This window comes from Sarcophilus harrisii, chromosome 6 (assembly GCF_902635505.1).
Source record: "Sarcophilus harrisii chromosome 6, mSarHar1.11, whole genome shotgun sequence".
Taxonomy (NCBI): domain Eukaryota; kingdom Metazoa; phylum Chordata; class Mammalia; order Dasyuromorphia; family Dasyuridae; genus Sarcophilus; species Sarcophilus harrisii.
This window is the reverse complement of record NC_045431.1, coordinates 64,312,210-64,334,590: the sequence shown is the minus strand read 5'-3', so window position 1 is coordinate 64,334,590 and position 22,381 is coordinate 64,312,210. Positions and strand designations below refer to the sequence as shown.

At 38.7% G+C, this 22,381-nt stretch overlaps 1 protein-coding gene across 2 annotated transcripts in view; it reads left to right on the top strand.

The window, feature by feature from the left end:
• The first annotated feature begins 4,412 nt into the window (after nucleotides 1-4,412).
• The window catches only part of SETD7 (SET domain containing 7, histone lysine methyltransferase), a 67,830-nt gene continuing 49,861 nt past the window's right edge, over nucleotides 4,413-22,381 (top strand). The window contains exons 1-2 of one of the 2 annotated variants that reach the window (XM_031942721.1): nucleotides 4,413-5,157; nucleotides 20,667-20,796. In XM_031942721.1, the coding sequence (XP_031798581.1) occupies nucleotides 5,118-5,157; nucleotides 20,667-20,796 (170 nt within the window). In that variant the 5' untranslated portion in view covers nucleotides 4,413-5,117. Of the gene's footprint in view, nucleotides 5,158-11,970; nucleotides 13,349-20,666; nucleotides 20,797-22,381 lie in introns of those variants that run through there. The other variant, XM_031942722.1, reaches the window with a different exon arrangement.

The following is a 22,381-nucleotide window of genomic DNA, read 5'->3' as shown; positions in this document are numbered from 1 at the left end:
AAACTCAACTAGAAGAAATTCTGCATATGGAATAATATACAAATAGTTATATAAAATGCACAAATATACATAACACGTTATGTTATATATAATGCCTATGTTATGTAGTCAAAGGACATATATTCAAAATATATTAATTCATCACTAATCTTTCTCTATATATTATATGTTATGTACTAGGGGCCCTGCTTGAAAGATCTTAGCCTGAATCCGCAGCCTTTTGGAGTCAGGCAGAGTGGATTTGAATCCTACTTCTAATACTCTCTAAAGCTTTTATGACCTTACACAATTCATTAAACTCTCATTTGTAAAATTACAAGGTTGGACCAGATGATCTCTAAGGGTTCTTGCACTTGCAAATCTACAATCTTGTGACCTTTGCATTAGAGGATTTGAAAAATAGAAAAAACACAGAACTAAATCTTCAAACCTATTAAATTAGAGCTAATGTTATCTGAGATGTATGTGGAAGAGATGATCTTTTTGTCTTTCCCACCTCGTCTCTGTTTTTCATTTTTAATGCCAGTGGGTTGAGAAGGGGGAGAAATTATTCCTGGCTGTCGAATCTGATCTTCCTGAATTTGCTCTGCCTGTGAAAATGAACAGGCAAATGGGCAAAGGGGCAGATTTCTGTCTGCCTCTGCAAGGAAATCGTTGACATATAAAAATTGCTTCACAGAGTTCCAAGAGTCAAATCTCAGGGGAACATTATATTTCAATATTACAAAGATATATGATTTTATCCCCAATGAAGGCTTGTAAGCCAATTACATCTTGGTAGAGATTTTGTGAGTTGCTGTTGCTGAAAAGTCCATTATAATAAGGCAAATCTGATCGTGCACTTCTTACTATAATCTCGTATATGAATCTTTTTTCTTCTATCTTTAGGTGAATCACTGGGGTATTTATCCCACAAAAAAACAAACCTCTCTTGTCCATATCTTTTTTTTTTTTTTTTTTTGGATGAGGCTATTGGGGATTAAATGACTTGCTCGGAGTCCCACAGTTACTAAGTGTCTGAGATCAGATTTGAACTCAGGTCCTCCTGACTTCAGGGTTGGTGCTCTATTCACCTACCATCTAGTTCCCATTCTTGTCCATGTCTTTGCACAAATCTTCTCTCCTTTTCTTTTCTTCCCCTGAGACAAGTGGAGTCAAGTTACTTGCTCAGGATCACACAGCTAGGAAGTGTTAAATGTCTGAAGCTGTATTTGAACTCAGATACTCCTGACTCAAGCTCTATCCATTGCCCCATCTAGCTGCCTCCCAATAGTGCTCTACAGATAATCTAACCAATGCACTAGAAAGAAGCCTTTGGTTCTGTTAATATTTTGTAGAAATCAGTGCAGCATTTGAGGTGTTCATCTATCCTCCTTGACTTCTGCTAATAATTGGCTTACCTCCTTTTTTTGGATCTATATGCAATATTTCTCCAATCAATTAACAAGCATCCAGGTGGCACAATGGACCGAGTGCTTGTCCTGAAGTTAAGATGATCTGAGTTCAAATACATCTTCAGACACTAGCTCTGTGACCCTGGACAAGTTCAATTTATAATTACCTGTCTCAATTTCCTTAACACTAAAACGAGGATAATAATAGTGTCTTCCTCCTAGGGATATTGTAAGGATCAAATGAAATTATATTTGTAAAACATCTGACACATTGTAGGTACTTAATAAATGTTTCTTCCTTTCTAATTGAGCACCTACCACAGACTTATCCTTGACTACAACGTACCACTTCTTATGTCATATTCATCATTAGTGGTACAGTATGCCCTACCTACACAATCTTTCTATTTCCCTTTAGTTCATCTGCAAACAAGGTTATTCTGAGACTATTATTTGCAACTATGTAATATGACCATAAGAATGTTGGTGTAAAAAACAAAAACAAAGAAGCAAAACAAAACAAAGAAAAACTTGAATTTTTATTGTAACAACTTCAATCCTTGAAAACAAGCAATTTCCAAAATGTAATTTGAACTCTCTTCCTTTTTCCTAATCATCCCAATTGCAATCTTCCCCCCTTTTTAAAAAATTATAGCTTTTTATTTTCAAAATATATACATGCATAAGTTTCAACGTTCACCCTTGCAAAATCTTGTGTTTCCAATTTTTCCCTCCTCCCCCCACACTTTCCCTCAGACAGCAAGTAATCCAATATATGTTAAATATGTTCAGTTCTTCTATACGTGTTTCCACAAATATCATGCTGTACAAGAAAAATCAGATCAAAAAAGAGAAAGAAAATAAAATGCGAGCAAACAACAGCAAAAAGAGTGAAAATACTATGTTGTGATCCACCCTCAGTTCCCACAGTCCTCTCTCTGGGTTGCAATCCCTTTTTGAAAGAATCTACTGATAAGTAGACTTGCTGCATTGTTATAATCTGATCAACGTACACTTACCTTGTTTTCCAACTCTGTGGATTGCTAAACTAATCTCCTTTGAGCAGCTATGGACCTCACTCACTAAGGAGATTCAGTAGTGATCTAGGTAAAACTACTAGCAGGAGCAGCTATAAAACTTTACCACTAACTAGGAATCCCTTTTCCAGTTGTATTTTTAGTTGAATAAAACAAGTATTTATTCAACACCTGCTAATCCAAGGCATTCTCCTATACTGGAAAGCAAAGACAAAAAGTAGTTCTCATCTTTTAGAAGTCTGCATTCTCCTGGGGGGGGGGAGGAAGAAGAGGAGGAGGAAAAACATATAATATGTACACCAAAAAAGTGGGTAGAAAGTGGTTACTGAGCATGAAAAAGACAGGGGAGCAAAGCTAATGAGGATCCTTCTTTCATTCTAATAGCGGTGTACAGCAATATTAGGGGAAGTGTACAAATAATTAGGATGACCAGGAAAAATATTTCAGAAGAAGTGGCAACTGTAATTAGGGGGGAAAGCTAGAGATTCTATGAGAGGAATGAGTGAGGACAGAATGCATCACAAACACAGGGACACCTTGCTTATGCACAAGATGGAAGTCAGAAGATGAAAAGTTGTCTACAAGACAGTTTAAATAGAATGAAGCACTTAGGAAGAAGAATCATATGGAGCATCCAAGAAGAGAGTCCTATGCAACTGGAGGATGTTATTAGACAAAATTATTTCCTTCTAAATGTTTCAAGTTTCCAAAAGTCTTAGAGTGGTTTTAAGCCACTAAGGTTTAGGAAACTCTTAGTAAGCACCTACTATGTGTCAGACACTTTCCAATTTGATCCTGGCAATAATCCTGGGACGAGGGAGGTGCTATTATTATCTTCATTGAGCCACTGAAGTGTAAAACTGCACTGACTTAAGCCATGTTGATTGCATTTTTAAAAATGAGATAATTCCTCAAAGTTCATTTTTTGAATCGATATTTCCTTAAGAAACATATACTCCCTGATACTTTTTCGACTCCCATAAGCTCCCTTCTTACAGAGGCTAAAGAAATTTGAAGTTTTAGCTTGAAAGGACGACCTGATAGTCCTAGTCTCTGTGCTTCTGTTCATCTATAAGAAGAAAAAGAGTTTATGAAACACACAATGGGGCCGATAACGACACACGAACGTAAAGCAAAGGCCTTCCCTTCTGGGATCCTAGCTGTACGTTCAAGTTTGTGCGAGAGTCATTCGCTTTTCAGAGAATGAAACAGAGCCGTCTCTTCCGTCCCCTCTACTTCTGCCTGAAGGACCCTCGGGCTAAGTAGCACCCTGTAATTCCAAGAGACAGCACCGGGCAGCGTATAAATTTGCATCTATTTAGCCAGCTATTTACAGCCCTCTTTACTGCCACCTGCAATAGGAAGTGCCCTAATAATGGCTGGGGAGCGGTTGGCTAGGAAATGGGAAGCAGGTAGTTCCTTCTCTTCTTTAGGAAGGTTCTGAATTCCGTGACCTCCAGTATGAGTAAATAGGAAACACTATTAGGATGGGAGAGGGAGGAAGAGATGGTAGACGAGGGCTCCTCATTAGCTTTGCTCCCCTGTGCCTTTTTCACTCTCAGTGCCACGAGGAGAAACCTCACTAGGAAACGCTGTGGGTTTTCATAGCTTCACAAGGGTGCAGAAATGCCTTTAGGATTTGATGAAGGCCTACGTTGCTATGGAGGGGGAGGGGGGGATCGAAAGAGGGGAAGGGCGGGGCTATCGCTGATCCCTTGAATTGGCTCTGAATTACAGTCCTCTGGTGCCAGGTCCCTAAAGGCCAGTCCCGAAGCTCTGTGTCTCACAGAGTGAACATCTGAACTCTGGTGCAGACTCCGAGTGACAAGCGCTTTGAAGTGGAGGAGGTGGGCACTGAGGGAAGGAGGAAATGAAGCTCCTGAGTAATGCTTCCTTTCTATCGGGGTTCATACAGAAACTCTCCACCCTGTCCTACACACACACACACACACACACACACACACACACACACACACACCCTGTCCCGCACTCGCTGCGGAGTGTGGAGTCCAGGAGTCATCTCCGTGGGACTGTAAGCTCCTTGAGGGCAGGAATTACTTCTGACCTATTGCCTCGAGAACTCGTGCTCAGCACAAGAGCGAGGCTGATGACTGGGGGCCAGGAGGTGGCTGGGAGCTGAGGAGTAAGAAGCGGAGAGTGGGGCTGCCTCTCGTTGCGAGAGGGACCAGACTTCTGGGAAGGGACAGGGAGCTGTCAATCAGCGAGGGAGCGAGCGCACCAGCACCGGGTGATGTCAGCGGATCAGCTGCTCGTTAACAAAGAAGGGGATATTTACAGGACAAAGTTGCAGCAGCGGCGAGGGTGGCTACTGCGAGACTCCCCGAGCTCGGCAGAGGTCAGGGGAAAGTGGATACGGAGGGCTGAGCTGGCCTTGGGGGAGCCCAGAACTGCAGAAGAAGGAAAAGACATTGGGAAAAAGGCTGGAAGGGGACGGCCGGCCAACTGCTCCTCCTCTTCCTCCTCCTCCTCCTCCAAACTCGCTGGGTTGAACCCAAGCTCTCGCTGAGCAACCGCGGCGGCCCCGAGCTCCCGGAGGAGCAGTAGGAAAAGGGGGAGAAGGGAAGAAGGGAAGCAGCAGCAGCTGCGCGGCCACTCTCAATCCCCGGCCCCCGACCCCCGGCCCGGAGGAGAGCCTGCGCTGGGCTGGGCTGCGCTCTCCGCCGCCATGGATAGCGACGACGAGATGGTGGAGGAGGCGGTGGAAGGTACCAGTGTTTTTCCGGGGCTGGTGGGGGTGGGGGCTCGGGCACGGGGTGGGATGGGGCGAAGTGGGGAGCCCGGAGCCCCCAGGGCATCCAAGAGTTTTCCCCCATCTCCACCTCCCTGCCACCAGCCCGGGGCCGAACTGGCCACTTCCAACCAGAGCAGGTAGAAAGAGCGAACTGCGGCCGCCTGGCATTCGGGAGCCGGCACTGGGCGCTGCCCTGTCCGGGGACGCGGGGGACCCCAGACGGCTCCCGGGGTGACAGAGGGGAGAGCCGCCAAGAGGCACCCTCCTCTACCCTCTAGCCTAGCTGGTCCGCCGCCTTCTCATGCTTTCAGAGTTGCGAAACCTGCGACTGGCTGCCACCTTTCCTCCCCCCCACCCCCTCCTCCCTGCGATTTTTGGGAGGGGGAAGGGAGGCTGGAGTGAGCAGCCCTAGCGAGCGCCTCTTTCCTCAGTCCCATCTGGGATGCTGTTTTGCCCCGCATCTCGCCGGTGCCCGAGCCTGCCCCGTCCGGCTCTCGCTCCCGCTGGGCACCCACAAGCTCTTGGGCTCCGCTATGATGCAAGCTGTAGGAGCCGGCACGTGTCCGCCGCCGCCACCGCTCCCCCAGGAGAGACTCGGAAGCACTGCGGGGGAAGAAGCAGCAGCTGCTGAAGGAGCGGTAGGAGGAGGGCAGCTGGGGCTCGGAGGCGCGCCGGGAAGCGCAGAGCAGGTCATCGCTGCCCGCCGGCCGGCCGGGCCCGGGACCTCCTTCGTTCCTCTCGCCTTACTCCGCTTACCCCAGAGCGGCGCGCGGAAACTCAGCTCAACCTGTCGGCCTCCCCTGCCGGCCCTGAGTCATCGCCCCCCGCGGACACGTGCGCGGCCCGAGCGCTTGGGCCGCTACTGCAGCAGCTGCCGGGTGACAACTTTCTGAATCGCATACCTCTGAACGTTCCGGATCTCCCCCAGCTGATCGCACTGGCAGCTCCTCCTGCCAAGCTCCGGAGCGCTCTCCCCTGCCTGCTGGTCATTCAGTTCCTTCCATTCCGTGGCTCCTCCCCGCTCCCGTTTGCCATTAAAAAAAAATCGGTACTTTCTGACGGAAGCTTTGAGAACTTTTACAACGTTGAGAATTAGCAAATAATCTTTAAATATCATGGTTTACCAGGTCCCTTCGTATAACCCGCTGATACTTGGCGGGGGGGGGGGGGGAATATTTGATGATATTTTTAAAGTATCCGTTAAGGGGAACTAATTTCCATACGCTAGCGATGTCTTTGGTATCAATATAAATAATCATAAGAACAAGTCAGTCAAAAGAGGGACGGTGTTTAAGACTAGATAATTCTTAAAATTTTCTTTTCTTCTTTTTTCCTTCCTTCCTTCCTTTTTCCTTCTTTCTTTCTTTCTTCCTTCCCTCCTTCTCTCTCTGTCTCTCTCTCTCTCTCCCTCCCCGTTCCTCACTCTCTCCCTGCTTCCCTGCCTCCCTCCCTTCCTCTTTCTCTCTTTTTCTCCCTTCCTCTTTCCTTCCATCCTTTTTTTTCCTCTCTTCCTTCCTTCCTTTCTCTCTTTCTTTTTCCTTCCTTCCTTTTTTCTTCTCTCCTTCCTTCCTTTCCTCCCTCTTTTCCTTTTTTCTTTCTTTCTTTCTTCTTCCTTCCTTCCTTCCTTTCTTTTTCTTAATTTCTTTCTTTCTTCCTTCTTTCTTCCCACCTTCCCTCCTCTCTCTCTCTCTTTCTGTCTCTCTCTCTCCATTCTTCCCTCCCTCCTTGCGTTCCTCCCTCCCTCCCTCTCTTCCTCTTTCTCTTTCTTCTTTTCTTTCTTTTCCTCCCTCCTTTTTCCCTCCCTCCCTCTCTTCCTCTTTCCCTTTCTTCCTTTCTTTCTTTTCCTCCCTCCTTTTTCCCTCCCTCCTTTTCTCTCTCTCTCTCTCTCTCTCTCTCTCTCTCTCTCTCTCTCTCTCTCTCTCTCTTTCATCCTGCCTTCCTTTCTTTCTTATAGCTTACTAGAGACTTTTTGGGAAAGATTAGATAGAAGAATATTCAAGTTTTTAAACCTTAGTTCAACCTAAACATAAAGATACTTTGTATATTTGACTTATCTTGTAACTTTCCAGACCACTTAAAGAACATGTGGTTTTGCAAACAACTTTCCCCAAAACACAACAGATCTAAAGTCTTCAGCATTCAGATCTCCTGTGAACACTCCTTATCAGTGTGGTATTTTATACATGTGAGGAAACTGCCCAGAGAAATTGTATTTTGCTGAAGGTCACGCTGATAAATAAGCAACAAAACCCATGTAAAACTTGGGTCTTCTGGTATTATTTTCAGTACTCATTACTCAAATCCAACTCTAGGATTTGAAGGCCCCATGCCACTGAAATTTTAGACATATGTGTATAGCACTCATGTACACATGTACACTTTCATCTATAGCAGCTGTAGTGATGAAATAGTTCTTGTACTGCTGAAATGAAAATGAATGAGAATTATCTTATTTTTTAACAGCAAAATATCATTTTAATTTAAGAGGCCTAGTCTTTCAATATTAAAAAATAAAATAAAATTTCACATTTCAAAGACTAATGTGACTTTAATTCTGAAGATTGCAATCCATATTAGGATATCTTCATCTTAGAAACTTGAAAAATGTAGACTATATTGTAGTTAACCCTGCTTCTCTTCCCCCTTCCCATCCTCACCAAGAGTCTGACCTTGGCTGTCTTCTTAATAGTCTAAAAATCAGCTTAAAGGTGGAGATAGTGTTGTGTTAGGATTGCATACTAGAATAACTTAATCACAGAAGCTGTATGGGTCTTAGGCAAGTCTGTACTAGCATGTAGGACAACCGGAACCTTCTAGGTTATAAACTGCCCAGCGATGGGTCTATTGTCCAAGCAATACATGTGCAAGTCTAGTGATGTATGCTATATATCAAGCAACATAATTCTTCAAAGTGCTTTGACAACCTTAAATCATTCTATACTTTTATTATGATATTAATTGGCCTTTTTGTTTTGTATGCTTTACTTCTGTACATTAAAAACCTGTATGGGGAAATGACAGTGACTAATATTCTCTTCCTATAGAACAACTTTAAGTAACTATATAATTATATACCAGCCTACCTCCTAAAATGAGACCTTCCTTTCTCCAAAGACTCGTTGCTACAATTCCCCTTCCCCTCCAGCTTTATGAGGTCGACTATATATTTGAAGGTACTGGGCAGTTGAAGTCAAATGTTTACAGCTTTGTTCTTTTTAATGTTTGTGTGGCTCAAGATTTGATTTGGAATAAAAAAAGACCTGGGTTCAAATTTCTGTTTTATTGCTGACTACTTCTGTGAACTTGGAAAAGTCAGTTACCCTCTCTAGCCTATTTCCTTATTTGTCTGCATCTGGGATCTCTCTTTCTTTGACCTTAGCTGTGGTTCTTGTCCATGTCTTAGAGAGGCCACTTTTTGGACTGATAAATATATGTAACAGAGCATCTAATTCAACAGCACCCCCCTCATTCCTGAATAGATGCTTGCTTGAAAGTCTTTCTTATTGATGTGTCAAGTAATTAGTTCTGTGTTTAGAATAGCTGGCCTGACATTTTTCTATGTGGTAATCTATTAATATGCATTTTTTTCAACTGTCAGCATTTTTTGAAAGGGTAAATGTGGATCATTTCTTATGGTAAGGGAGAGATGGTTAAGACTTAGAATAACTAATTAATGTACTTTTTTTAAAAAATAGGAATTTATTTCACATTGATTTTTTAAAAATCTTTTCTCAACTTGAAATAAAATGCCCTTTTGTTTATTTTCCTTCCATCACAAGGCAGTATCTTGGTTTCTAATTTGAAGAAGGATCATTGGATGGTAGATAAGAGTTAGTTACATGAAGCCTTATAGATCACCTGCTTCAATCCCCTCATTTTGAACAGGAAGAACTCAGAGAAGTGATTTGTTTACGGTCATAAACAGTAAACCAGGCACTCCATCTCAAATCCAGTACTCCAACTGTTGCAGCACAGCTATTTCCCATGGGTAGGCAGTAGAGGGTGAAATTATGACAACACTTGTTATGTTCATGGATCTTTGGGGACCTAAGCAGACAGCACACTTAATACTAAAGACAAATGGGTTCAATTACACTTCTGCCTTTGATACATGTCACCTTTGTGATCTTCAGTTTCCTAATCTTTAAAATGAATATAAGAGCTATACTACTTAACTCATAGGCTAGTTGAGATACTTAAATAAAAGAATGTATGTAAAACATTTTACAAAGATTAATATAAATTCTAGCTTTTATGACATCTCTGTAAGATAGGATCCAGGAAGGGTCAGTGTTTCATGCAGTGAGAGCTGGAATGGAACTTGGAAGACATTTAATTCCTCCCACTCTCCTCTCATCTTATAGATGAGAAACAAAAGTCACCTCTTGTTTGTCTAATAATTCATATTTTCTTCAATTACATATAAAAATCAACTTTTAACAATTGGTTTTTAATTTTTTTTTTAATTTTTAGTTTCAAATTCTTTCCTTCTCTCTGTTCCTCCTTTCCCTTGAGAAGGCAAATAATTTGATTTAGGTTATACATGTACAGCCGTGCAAAACTTTTTTTTTTTAATTGCTTAATTTTTTTTTCAGAGGTTATCCCTTATTTGAAGTAACACAGTGTCAAAGTCAGGATTTAAATCCAATCTTCTGCTTCCCAATTTAGCATTTTTCTGTAATGAAGGTAAACCTGTTAATTATTCAGGATCCATGGGAATGCAAAGTTCCATTTATGCAATAAATAATTATTTCATGTTGACATACAGAGATCTGTGGAGGACACAAATAGAGACAAGAAACTATTCTCAAGAAGTTTGAGGTAGTAGAGAAGTTCATGGGATCCTAGGATTCAAAGAGAAAGGGACCATAGACATCATCTGCTTCCTTAAAGGTCTTTTCATTGATTTCTCTGTCCTCCCCCTTCATTTTTCATCTTAGGAAACTAAGGATACATAATTTGCTCAAGACCAAATATTAATTGAAGAGACAGAATTTGAATTCATCCTTTGACCCCAAATCCAGTACTCTTTACCTAAAGTAGCCCTAAGTTAAAATTTGTTAAGTAATTTTGATGAAAATGCTACTTGGCTTCAGAGAGAGAACTGAGTCTAAGTGCAGAGTGAAACATAATTTTTTAAACTTTCTTTTCTTGATTTTTCTTTGCAATATGGCTAATATGGAAATTTTTGCATGACTTTACATGTATAATTAAAAGTACATTTCTTACCTTCTCAATGTGGGGGGGGGGGGAGAAGCAGGAAGACAATTTGGACCTAAAATTGTTTTTTAGATGAATAATTTTTTTAAAAATTAAAACTTCAAAAAAAAAAACACTTAAATACACTAAGCACAAAAAGTACAAAAAAAAAAAAAAAAAAGTTGAGAGGTTGAAAAGTTCACAGCTATCCAGGAAAATAAATCAGGAAGCCTTCATGGAGAGAACGGTATTTGGTCTGACTCGAAGTATGAGTGGGAATTGGATGGGTGGGAGAAGGCATTCAAGCGAGAGATAAAGGTGTAATTAAGTACTTGAAGAAAAGTGAAAGGAGTGTTAATGACAAGTCACCCAGTTTGCTTGGAACTTGGGGCAGGGAAAAGTGAGTAGTATGAGATAACACTGGATAGGTAGTGTGGGATAAAATTGTGCTGGTATAATTCCAGGCTTAGTTTATTCTGCAGCCCATGGGGAGACATGGAAAGCTTTTGTGCAAGAGAGAGAGTTGTGTGATCAGAGCTTGAGAAAAATTAATGTGGCAGCAGAGTAGAGAATAAATTAGAATTATAAGGCAGTGGAGACAGAGAAAACAATTTAAGGGTTATTACAGTAGTCAAATGATGTAATATTTGTAAAAAGCACTTAGCACAGAGCCCAGCATATAGTAAGCACCATATAAATGCTTATTCCTTTCCTCCCTCAGAAAAAAACTTGGGAACACTTTTATGAACTAATGTTCATAAAGAGCAAATGAGCAGAAACAAGAGAAACATTTACATAATGTCCATAATAATTTAAAGGAAAAATGATGAACAGACAAGAATCAATTGTGACTTTCTAAAACTGACAGTCAACTTGCTTTTTGGTATAATAGTGGTTAACTATCAATTCAGAATGAAGCATATACTTTCAAACTTGGCCTAGGTTTTCATTTGTTTTGGCTGCCCAGACTTACTTGTTTACAAGGGAGGAAACCAGGGGTGGAAGGCAATGAGTCAATGGGTGGTGACAGTGAGGATTTGATAGAGACAAAAACAGAGACAGAGAGAGACAGAAAGAGAAAGAAACAGAGAACATCAGTAAAATGTCTTTTAAAGTAAAATAAAATGAAGGGATTGAACTGGAAAACTATAAATATCCCTTCTAGTTCTGTGACCCTGTGAACACAAACCTCAAATAATATTTGGAAGATTAAAGTCAAGAATAAAATTAATGTCCTTTGTAGTTAATTTGAGTATTTATGATTGTCAAAAAGATCTATTCACTTAAAGTTATTTTTAAAACAATATTGTTATCTATAATAGATTTGCAGTGTCATGTACAATCATTTTCTTTCCCCCCTATTCTACTGTTATAAAAATGCTTGTCTTATTTTTTTAATTTCAGAAAAAATAAAATTTTAAAAAATAATAAACTTAACGAGGCTTGTGAAATAATAGACAAAAATTAGCATAGATTTTAAAAAACTATCAAAATTTAGAGAATGGGTGTTAATTACTAAGTACATATTATTATCTGAATACTTGTTTTATGTCCTTTATCAGGTTGTGAAGGATTTATTTTTAATTCTTTTTAATAAGAAATCTACTTTTTCTTGCATGAAGTGGGTATTTAATAAATATTTGCTGAATGGAATAAAGTATATGTATCTACATTTATGTATTGTAAATATACATATGTGTATTGTAGGCAGAGAGAAAGAAAATTTTTGGTTGAAATGTCCAAGGATCTGTGATTTCATAGATGTGGGGATTCCTTCCACCAAGATAGATCCTGACCCATCTATAATTTATGTAAATTAGAGAATTCTCCAACATTCAGAAAAGTCACTTGATATGTCTGTGATCCTTCAATAACTGAGTGTCAGACATGGGATTTAAACTTAGATCTTCACAGCTCCAAGTACACCATTATATCCACTACACATCACTGCTTCATTATCTCTAAAAATAATGAATGTAATGAAACAGCAACTGAGCTATCTTAAATGTTTGGCTTTACCATCTGAGCTATCTTAAAGATCTGGCTTTTGCCATTTTGCCATTTGCCTGTTCTCAAATCCCAGTACTGGAGCAGATAATTTCCACTTTCTAAACATCTATAAAGTGAATATAAAGTGATCTTTAAGTTCTTTCCCAGCTCCAAATCCCAGAAAATTAGGAAATATTAAATCTGCAAACTAAGTTACCTATTAAGAAAGTAAACTGAATAGTGTGGATTTATGATGTGTTAAGATTTTTAAAAGGGAAGAATGTGCTTCCTCTGCCCCCAATTAATAACTTTGATTTATCCTTTGTGGAGTATAATTATTGATATCTTGATCATTTCTCACTATTTTTCCCATCCCCCAGAAACCTCTTACTTGTTACAGAGCAAAATGAGGAGTCTTCTGGGATAGAAAACCAATTGTGTTGTAAAGACCTGAGCTTTAGAGAGGAAAATGCAGCTCTATATGTCAAATCTCCTATCTCTGAGCGTGGGGTAGATCAGTTACAATGGCAGCTGTGATCATGGATCCAAAGGGAATTTCTGCTTCTCAGTGACACTCTCATAAGAACATGGGCTTCTGGCCATGCTCTCATACCAAGTTTAATTCAGTCCAACAAATGATTCTACTGTGTGCCAGGCCCTCTGCTCAGCACTGTGGGAAGCAAGAGGGGGAAGGGGAGGAGAGAGGTCTGAACCAGGATTTTTGTGACCCTAAATCTGGCATTTTCTTTACCCTTGTTAATCCTGTAACAAAGGTCCTTTTCCCAAAAGGACCATCCCCAAAATTGCATTTTACTGGGCGATGGCAACATATTTACAATTCAGTTGAGTGCCAAGAAAATTAAGGAGGCTAAGAAGAAGCAAAGAAGGTGGAAAATGCTATGAACCAGGGAAGGTTATATAGGAAATATAGCATCTAAGGTGAATCATGAAGGAGGACACAAATTTTGAAAGTACAGGTGAGTTGAAGCTAAGCAAGCTGCTTATTGGATCAGGACCAACTCTCCTGGAACTTAATAAAAATTAATTCTTCTGTTGTAAGGCAAATCATCATCTCTAGGATATAGTTCAGAGGTGGGATTGATGAATGCCGTATCTTTTCCTTCCCTGATGTCTGTAAATAACTCTGACCTCGGTGTAGTGAGTTTTGTTTGTTGACAGTTTAGTTGAAATGCCTTATAAAAGCAATACAGTGACTAATTTGCTCTCTTTATATTTTAACTTTGCCCCTACTGGGCCAGTTGTGTATCTTCTATAGTTTGGAGAATTAGGATGGTAATTGACTGCCTGGTAGATATCATATTATCTGTTTATTATTGGCAAAGAGCTTTTTGTTGGAACTTGGGGTACTTTATTGGCTGAATAGAATCCTTAGAAGGAGAATTCTTAATCCTTACTTCAGCTAAATTTGAGAGGTTGAGAGTTTGTATTCATTTTATATTGTTGACATTTTAATTCAAGAAGCAAAGCACCTATTAGGTGCTGTTATACTATGCAGAAATAAACAAAATCCAGAAAACCTTAGAACAGTGGAATAAAATAAGATGAGTGTCCCCCATTCTTCTTTTAGGTCTTTCACCCTCATCTCTTCTCTGTTTTTGTAATTACTGAGGATTGAGAAAGTGGCTTCATAGGACTTAGAGCTGGGGGAAAAAATGGTGATTTAAATGATTCTAATACATTACAAGTTTCTGAGATTTAAAAAGGGCTGTCAGAGAAGAACCAGAGAAATCAATGCTAAACACTAGTTCTTCCATGAGCACATTATAACTCCAAAAAAGGAACAGTATCCAATTTGTCTTAACTTGGGACCCAAGGATAGAAGCATACAGTGGGATGGACAACAAAGGAAAGAAAATTAAGGCATTCTTTCCATCTGCATGACAGAGAGGCGGAAAAGTACTAAGACTGAATATTTTATACATTGTCGATGAAGGGTGACTTTGCTTAATTATTTTTCTTTGTTATAAGAGAGGGTACAATTTTGGGGAGTGGAAGGTGGGGTTTTTTCTTCCTTCCAAAAATGACTGGGATGTAAAAACAAAAGGAATCAATTAAGCATGTTTAAAAAAAGAACAAAGAAAGTGAAGGCAGCACCCATTATTCACCTTTCCCCCACCCCTACCTCCTCATCCCCAATGGTAGGAAGGTAATGCCTCTGAAACAGGACATTCAGTGAAGGGATACAGCCAGGGAAAGGATACAGCCAAAGATGTAAAAATCTTTAGACAATGGCAAGAGGGAGGACTCTACCATAGTTCTTTTGGAGGAATGGAAAGAGCATTATATTTGGAATCATAACACCAATCAATCCTACCTATGTCCTTTATTACTTGTTGTGATCCTTGTGAGCATGAGCCTTTGAACTCAGTTTCCTCATTATGGGATTTTGATTAAAAAGGTCCTTTCTGGTGCTAATTTCTTTTCTTGTGATTTGATGGGTTGGCATTGGTTAAAAATATTGGATCCATCCTTATTTCATGCTTGGGTCAATCCAGAAATCTAGAAGTAGGCTGAGGATTTTTTTTTTTTTTTTTTGCTGAGACAGTTGGGGTTAAGTGACTTACCCAGGGTCACACAGCCAGGAAGTGTTAAGTGTCTGAGGACAGATTTGAACTCAGGTCCTCCTGACTTCAGGGCTGGTGTTCTATCCACAAGCTAAGGATTTTATTGAAGCAGGGTATGGTCTCTAGCCAGTGAGTTTGATTGGCTTTCCCCTCTCAAAAATCTCAACAGGGAACAACCCAAGAAGATGGAGGACTTCGTGGGTTGTAATTGTAGCCTAGAGATTGTCTGATTCAATTCCCTGGTTTTACAGATGAGGAAACTAAGACCCAGAGAGTTGATACTTCCCAAGGGTAACATGGTTACATAGCTAGTTAGTAGCAAAACTAGCCTCAGAATCTAGGTGCCGTACTAGAGAATTCACCTCATTGTCTTATGAAAGAAACTCAGACAGGTGCTGGTAACCTAGGGCCATGCCTTTTGCATTAATCTCAACTTCAGTCATTAAGTTGGTCCCTTAAGAGTCTCTTTCAATCTTCCTTATTCAAGTGCCTGGATTTCATTAGCTAAGTGATGCTTTTTCTTTTTCTTTGAGAAATGTGATGAAAGTACTTTGACCAAGGAGAAATTTTTTCAATGGAATTCCCCTAATCACTTCCTTTCTCCACCCCACCCCTTCCCATACAGTTGTCATTTCTGTTTATTTTTAACAAAATCTTAACAGGTTACTTGAATGGTGGGTGCTGTTTTCTACAAGAGATTTATTTTCAAGTTGAATAATTAGATGTTGAAATGGAGCAATCAAAATTGAGACTTCTATTTTTAATCCTTCAAATGAGAAGTAGGAAGCACTAACTCCATAGGGCTGTTGTTAGCTCCCAGATGCTTTTCTGTGCTCATGTCACAGCAGCACTACAGGAAATGGGAGGGAGAGGGGTTGATGTTTACATGCACTTGTGACTTTTGTGTGTCTACAGGAAGAAAGAGAAGGCTCGTTCTGGTTGAGCCCCAAGAAGGCAATTGGTGTTGTTGCTCTGGGAAAGCCATTTATTCAGAAGACTTTTCATGTGACTAAAAACACTGAATGCTCTCCTGGGTAGGCTAATGTAGTTTGTGCAACAGGAAAATAACACCAGTCCAATTCTCTCCTGGCCCCTGTATTTCTTTGGCTCCAGTAGGAAAGACTCATATGTAAGGAGAGTAGAACCAGGTCTTTCATAAGCTACTGAAGCAACAACATTCACCCACATCTCTTTTGCATGATCCAACTTTTAAATGTAGCAATAGGAGTTTGTCTGCTATTTGAATATATATATTTAAATAATAAAAAGTAACCATTCTTGTTATCATTGTTGAAAAATAATGATAAAATGTCTGTTTCCTGACTCCTACAGAACAATGTTTTTATCTCTTTAGAAAAAAAAAATTACATTTTGCTATTTTGAATAGTATTTTTTTAAAAAAATATGGAGAATCAAAACATCATTCTTTTTAGTATCCTCTTTTCAACTTCTTCTTTGAGATAGTATGTGATATCTGAGCGCAACATTTAAGCTCTTCTGTTAAAGATCATGTTCAATAGTGGCCAGATGTTTCAATCCAAGAATGATTTCAGTAGGGCAAAAGATGAGTAGGTCTACTTACCTCACCTATTTCTACTTGTTTCATCCAAAAAAAAAAAAAAAATCAAAGAAACAACCAATCCATTATTTCTATTAATATTATTGAGAATACACTAGAGATTTTTGTTCATTATCAGAAAAAAATTGAGGGAACCAGTATGATGTTCTAGAGAGAAGAAAAATGCGGATTCATATTTCACCTCTGAAATACAATGACTTTGTGACCTTTGGAAAATAATTTCATCTAATAATAAAAATAGCTATCATGTATATAGTGCTTTAAAGTTTACAAAGCACTTTACATATTCAATATTTGAACTTAACATCAACTTTCAAGTAGGTTCTATTTTTATCTCTATTTTTACAAATGGGAAACTGAATCACAGAAAGATTTCAATGTCTTAATTAGGATTATACAACTAATAGATATCCAAATGGAGGTCTTCCTCACTTCAACTCCCATGCCTTCACTTCATTACTTAGCTCAGGGCCCACAGAAAACTCTATGAGACTAAGTTTGAGAGAAGAATCTGATCTGTGTTGGGCTAGAGAAAGTTCCTTATTGGGGACCTCATGCCAGTAAGATACTAGATTTTTTTAAATCAGTTTTTTTAAAAAAGAGTAACAGACATTGTCAGCATAAATATTAATAATATATGATATTAATAATTATTAATTAATACTACAGGGCAGCTAAGTGGTCAAATGGATAAAGAGCAGACTGGAGTCAGGAAAACCTGAGTTCAAATCCAGCCTTACACACACTTACACTAAATCTGGTAAGAGTCTGAGCTTTTGTCTGGACAAATCACTTAACCCCATTTGCTTCAGTTTCCTCATCTGTAAAATGAGTTGGAGTTGGAAATGGCAAACCACTCCAGTTATCTTTCCCAACAAAGAGTTGGACATGACTTAAATATTATAAGATCCTTGTGGACTTCCAATAGTCTAAAACCTCACTCTGACAATGGCTGGTGGTATTTCAGACCAGAACATTATTATTATTGTAGCTATTTCACTTCAGTTATTTAAAATAAAAGCATATGGAGCTTAGTAGCATTAATGATCCTTTGTAATAGGCTCCAAGGCAGAGGAGATAATAAGCATTTATATGATGCTTACTTTGTCAAGCACTGCACTGATCCTTTTTTTTTTTTTTTTTTTAACAAATATGATCTCACTGAATCCTTAAAAAACCCTACAAGGTAGATGGTATTATTATATTTATTTTTACAGGTAAGGCAAATAAAGATCAAATGAGTTAGCCCAGAGTCATATTTCTAATAAATGTCTGAAACTGAATTTGAATTCGTGTTCCCAACTCCAGACCCAGCATTTTATCCACTGTACCCTTGAAATGTTATGTTTGACTTCCAAAAATGGAGATACCAACCTCTCCCTGTCTTCCACCCTATCATTTTATCAACAAAATAAATGATAAAAACTAAACAAACCTGACTGTCAAAGAACTTTCTTTCAGAGAAAACCATATGACAATTATAAGTATTTACAAAATATGGATAAATATAAGAGACCTCATGACATTCTGAATGGGACTATGGAGTCGTGAATTTGACTTTGATGCACGTAGGCAATGTGATCCTGAGAAAACATCTCAGGAAACTGTAACACTGTAATTTGCAGAAAAGATGCCAATCTGCACTTTTTACCAAGCATTCTGAATAACAATGAAATCACAAGTCAAGGCCAGAAAAGAAAAATGCAAAGTAAATTGGGAGGCCAGGAGGACTTTGGGAAGAGAGTAGTTTCTGGAATAAGGAAAGTTCTTATAGCCAGGTGATCCTCCAGCTGAGCTTTGAAGGAAGCTAGGGATTCTAAGAGACAGAAGCTGAAAAGGGATTGTGTTCTAAGCTTAGGGGACAGACTGAACAGAGATGGAGATAGGAGCCCATTTGGCTGGACTGATGAATGTATAGAGTGTAATATAATCAGAATAGAACCAGTTTGTGACAGGCCTTATATGCCAGGGAGGTATTTGTTTTACATTCTAACTGTAATATGGAACTATTAGAGTTTATTAAACTGGGTAATGGCATGTGCAACTCTTGTTCATATCCTGAATATCTGCCATAGGGGACACCTATATTGCAGTATTAGCCAGAGCTAGAGGCTCAGTTAAATAGAACAGGTAGAATTCAAGGTCTCTTACCTTCAGTTTATTCATGTGAAATCTTCCACTGGAATCTTTGTAACATCAAGAGAAAAGTGTACAGTGTTCACCTGTGCTAAAGTGGAGAGGGCACTGGCAGGAATCCCACAGGAGAGTCAGCCACGAATGTGTTACATAGAGAAATACTTAAAGATATTGGGCAGTGTTTTTGCGGTGCCCAAAAAACACAACCCTGGAGCCTAATAGGCAAGTCTATCAATTAAGAAATAACCAAATTTGCTGTGGGATATGAATGTGACAAGTGTACTGTTTTGTTGTATGAAATGAGAAAATAGATGATTTCAAAAAGACATGGATTTATATGAACCGATGCAGAATGAATAGGCAGACGCAGAAGAACAATTTACAGAAACATCAAGATTATTCAAATGAAGATTTTGAGGATTTTTATAAACTGGCGAAGAATGAAATGAGCAGAATCATTTATGCCATAATAACGATCTTGTAAAAAGAAACAACTTTGAATGCTATGACAACTCTGATCCACAAAGTGAACATTCACATTTCCAAAATGTTGACAATAAAAGAGGCTGCCCATTTCAGAGCGATGATGCATTTAGGTGCAGAGTGAGACTTTTTTTTTTTTTAACATAACCATTAAAGGAATTTGCTTTGCTTGGGACAATGAATTTTTGTCATAAGAAATTACTTTTTGTTTTTCTATTTTTTTTTAAAATGGGTGAGCATGGGTAGGAGACAAAAATAGATCCCTATTTTTTTCAATTGAGAGGTGGGGGTGCTACAGATGAGAAATATCCCCTTTACTTTCCAGAGTAGGTCACTGTATTATTTGTTTTGCTTACGTGTTAAAATTTTATTTCAAGAGATTTCTCACAAAGTGGGAGCAATTTATAAGTTGTTGAATATTTCAGTTGTGTCCAATTCTTCATGATCCTATTTGGGGTTTTCTTGGTAAAGATATTGAACTGGTTTGCCATTTCCTTCTCCAATTCATTTTACAGAAGAGGAAATTGAGGCAAACAGGGTTAAGGGATTTGCCAGATTCACATAGTAAGTTTCTGAAGCCAGATTTGAACTCAGGAAGATGAGTTTTTTGACTCTAGGTCCAGCACTCTATCCACCATATCACCTAGCTGCCCCAATCCATAAATATGTAAATGTAATATAAAAACAAAGTACATTAATAAAACATTTTAAAATCTGTATAGTGGAAAGAAACATCCACATTGCTGAGATATCAGAACTATTTCAATATTTAATTCTTCTTATTATAATATAAGTTTGAGGAATTATAAAATCAGCAACATATGCAATGAGTTTTATCAAGCTTAAAGAATTATATAAATATTATGGTAATAAATGCATGAATTGAAAGAATGAAATGATAATGTATCTGGCCACAGGCTAAATATCTGTTGTGCTTATTGCCCTTAAAATAAAAATGAAAGGTTGGGCCCTTATTAGGTAACATGACTTGAAGAACTCTTAAGGTCTCTACAGCTAAAGAGGAACTTCTTTTTTATTCTATAATCATATAACAAAAATAACAAAAGCTTGTATCCCTTTAAAATAAATTGTTTGCCTAATGTGTATAAGTCTAATTAAGTTTTTAAAAGTTTTTTTTGGAGAAGTGTGCCTCCTTCTTGTTGCTCAGGGGATCCAGGTGAGTGAAATATCTCCTCCTTCCAGTAGGACACAAAGTCGCAGACACCATTAGACAAGTTTGTCTAGTTTATACTGTTTTCCTTTGTAACAAGAAAGGGTTTATGGAAGGGGAGGGAGGAAGGGAGGAATAGAGAGCAATTATGTCCCATAATGATTATGAGGTTTAAAAAAAAAGGCAAAAAAAAATATATTTTTTTAAAATCCCTCTTGGGAGGGATAATCATATGTCTGACCTCAGGGTACCTTGGTTTAAGTTTTAATCACATCACTCATTTGTTAATGGTTGGAGCAACCCCGGTTTTATGGATTCCTCTGCTTTTCAATTTTTCCAAGGGCATCTGGATGATGATGGGCTACCACATGGCCTCTGCACCGTCACCTACTCCTCCACAGACAGATTCGAGGGGCACTTTGTCCATGGAGAAAAGAATGGACGGGGAAAGTTTTTCTTCTTTGATGGAAGGTAGCATCTGACAATTTGTGTTCATGCTTTTCTTTGGAGAATTTGTCTCCATGTTGACTTTTATGTTGATCTCATGACTGGTTTCCCTTCCCTTCCCTTTGTTAAAGGCTCTTCTTCTTCTTCTTCTTTTAAAATCATCTTTCTTTGCTTATCTTTACTGCATGAGGAGGGGATAGTGAGAAAACAGCTTTTAATCTCTTGTGAATGTGGGTGATGATGTGAATAATAACAAGAACTCCATTCTCAATAAGCAAGAGAAAGAAACTTTGATCCTGCCTCATACAGAGAAGTGGCCACTTTCCTAAACCACATTAATTTTGAGAGAAATTATTATTTCTCTTTTATGTTAATAGCCAATTGTTAAAATTGGGGAGACTCCAATTTTCCCCTGTCCTATTTCTTCTTACACTCTATTAAGGAGGGTTGATTGAAGGATTAACATTCTCCATATTCGGGGTATTGCTACTCCAGCCAACTAGCTCAGGTTTGGGTGGTATATATAAATTCTTTGAATAAATTGCCTAAGGTTGGGGGACTACTTCGAAGTAAATGACATAATCAAAGTTCATTAGGATAGATCCATTGCCTTATTATACTATTTATTCTCTCATTAATTGCTAACCAATCACAGTTAGTTGCCACCCTCAGGAATATCCCTTTTCCAAGGGCATAAAAGTTGTAAGCTTGCTGCCATAATTGTCTTTGGCATTCAAGAGTGCTGCAAACCTTTTTTAAAATGCTGGCATTATTAATAAAATATCTAATTACCCAGAAGTTAAGTCTCTCGAACTTTTTAAACATCATAGTTAGAACTTCAAGGAATTGTCCCCATGGCTTTTCCTATAGTCAGAGACTGAGAATTAGGGGTTAGTGCTTAAATTGGTTAAACTAATCTTAATTATAGGACACAGCTTAATTATAATAACACTTAAGTTTGGGAAAAGGGTAATCTTCTAAACCTTAATCCATTCTAAAAGAATCAGGTAGACAAAATCCTGGGGCTTTTATGTATAGACAAAGTCTCTCTTTATGGATGGTAAGGACTATATACATCTCATTTAGTCATAGTGAACTAAAGTCTTTTGATACAGACACAGTGGGGCTGTCACGAACTGCTGTTTATGATAGTCTGTAATATTCACTTGATCGCTTGACAAATATAAACAGGTTAATTTTAAAGGTTTTTCTTGTGCATAGGATTCTTAATTATTCATGGCAATGGCAGGAGGTTAAGAGAGCATACATAATCAAAATCTATAAATTATAACTTTGTCTCTAATCAGTTGTTCTAACTCATTCTCCCACTGAGGCTTTTTGTGATTCAAATCTGTTAGATTCAACAGACATTTATTAAGCACTTACTATGTGGATACCATTTGGGAAGCAAAAACAAAAAAACAAAATGGTCCCTGTCCTCAAAGAGATTATATTCTATTAGGGAGACCATAACACGTACAAAAGTGAGTAAATATCAATTAGATGCAAGCTGTTGTTTGTCCTTCATTCTTGAAGAGGACCATAACATCAGAGAGGGGATGACATGCAAGTAAATTGTATTTAAGTGAGGGAGGTCTGGGTAATGTCA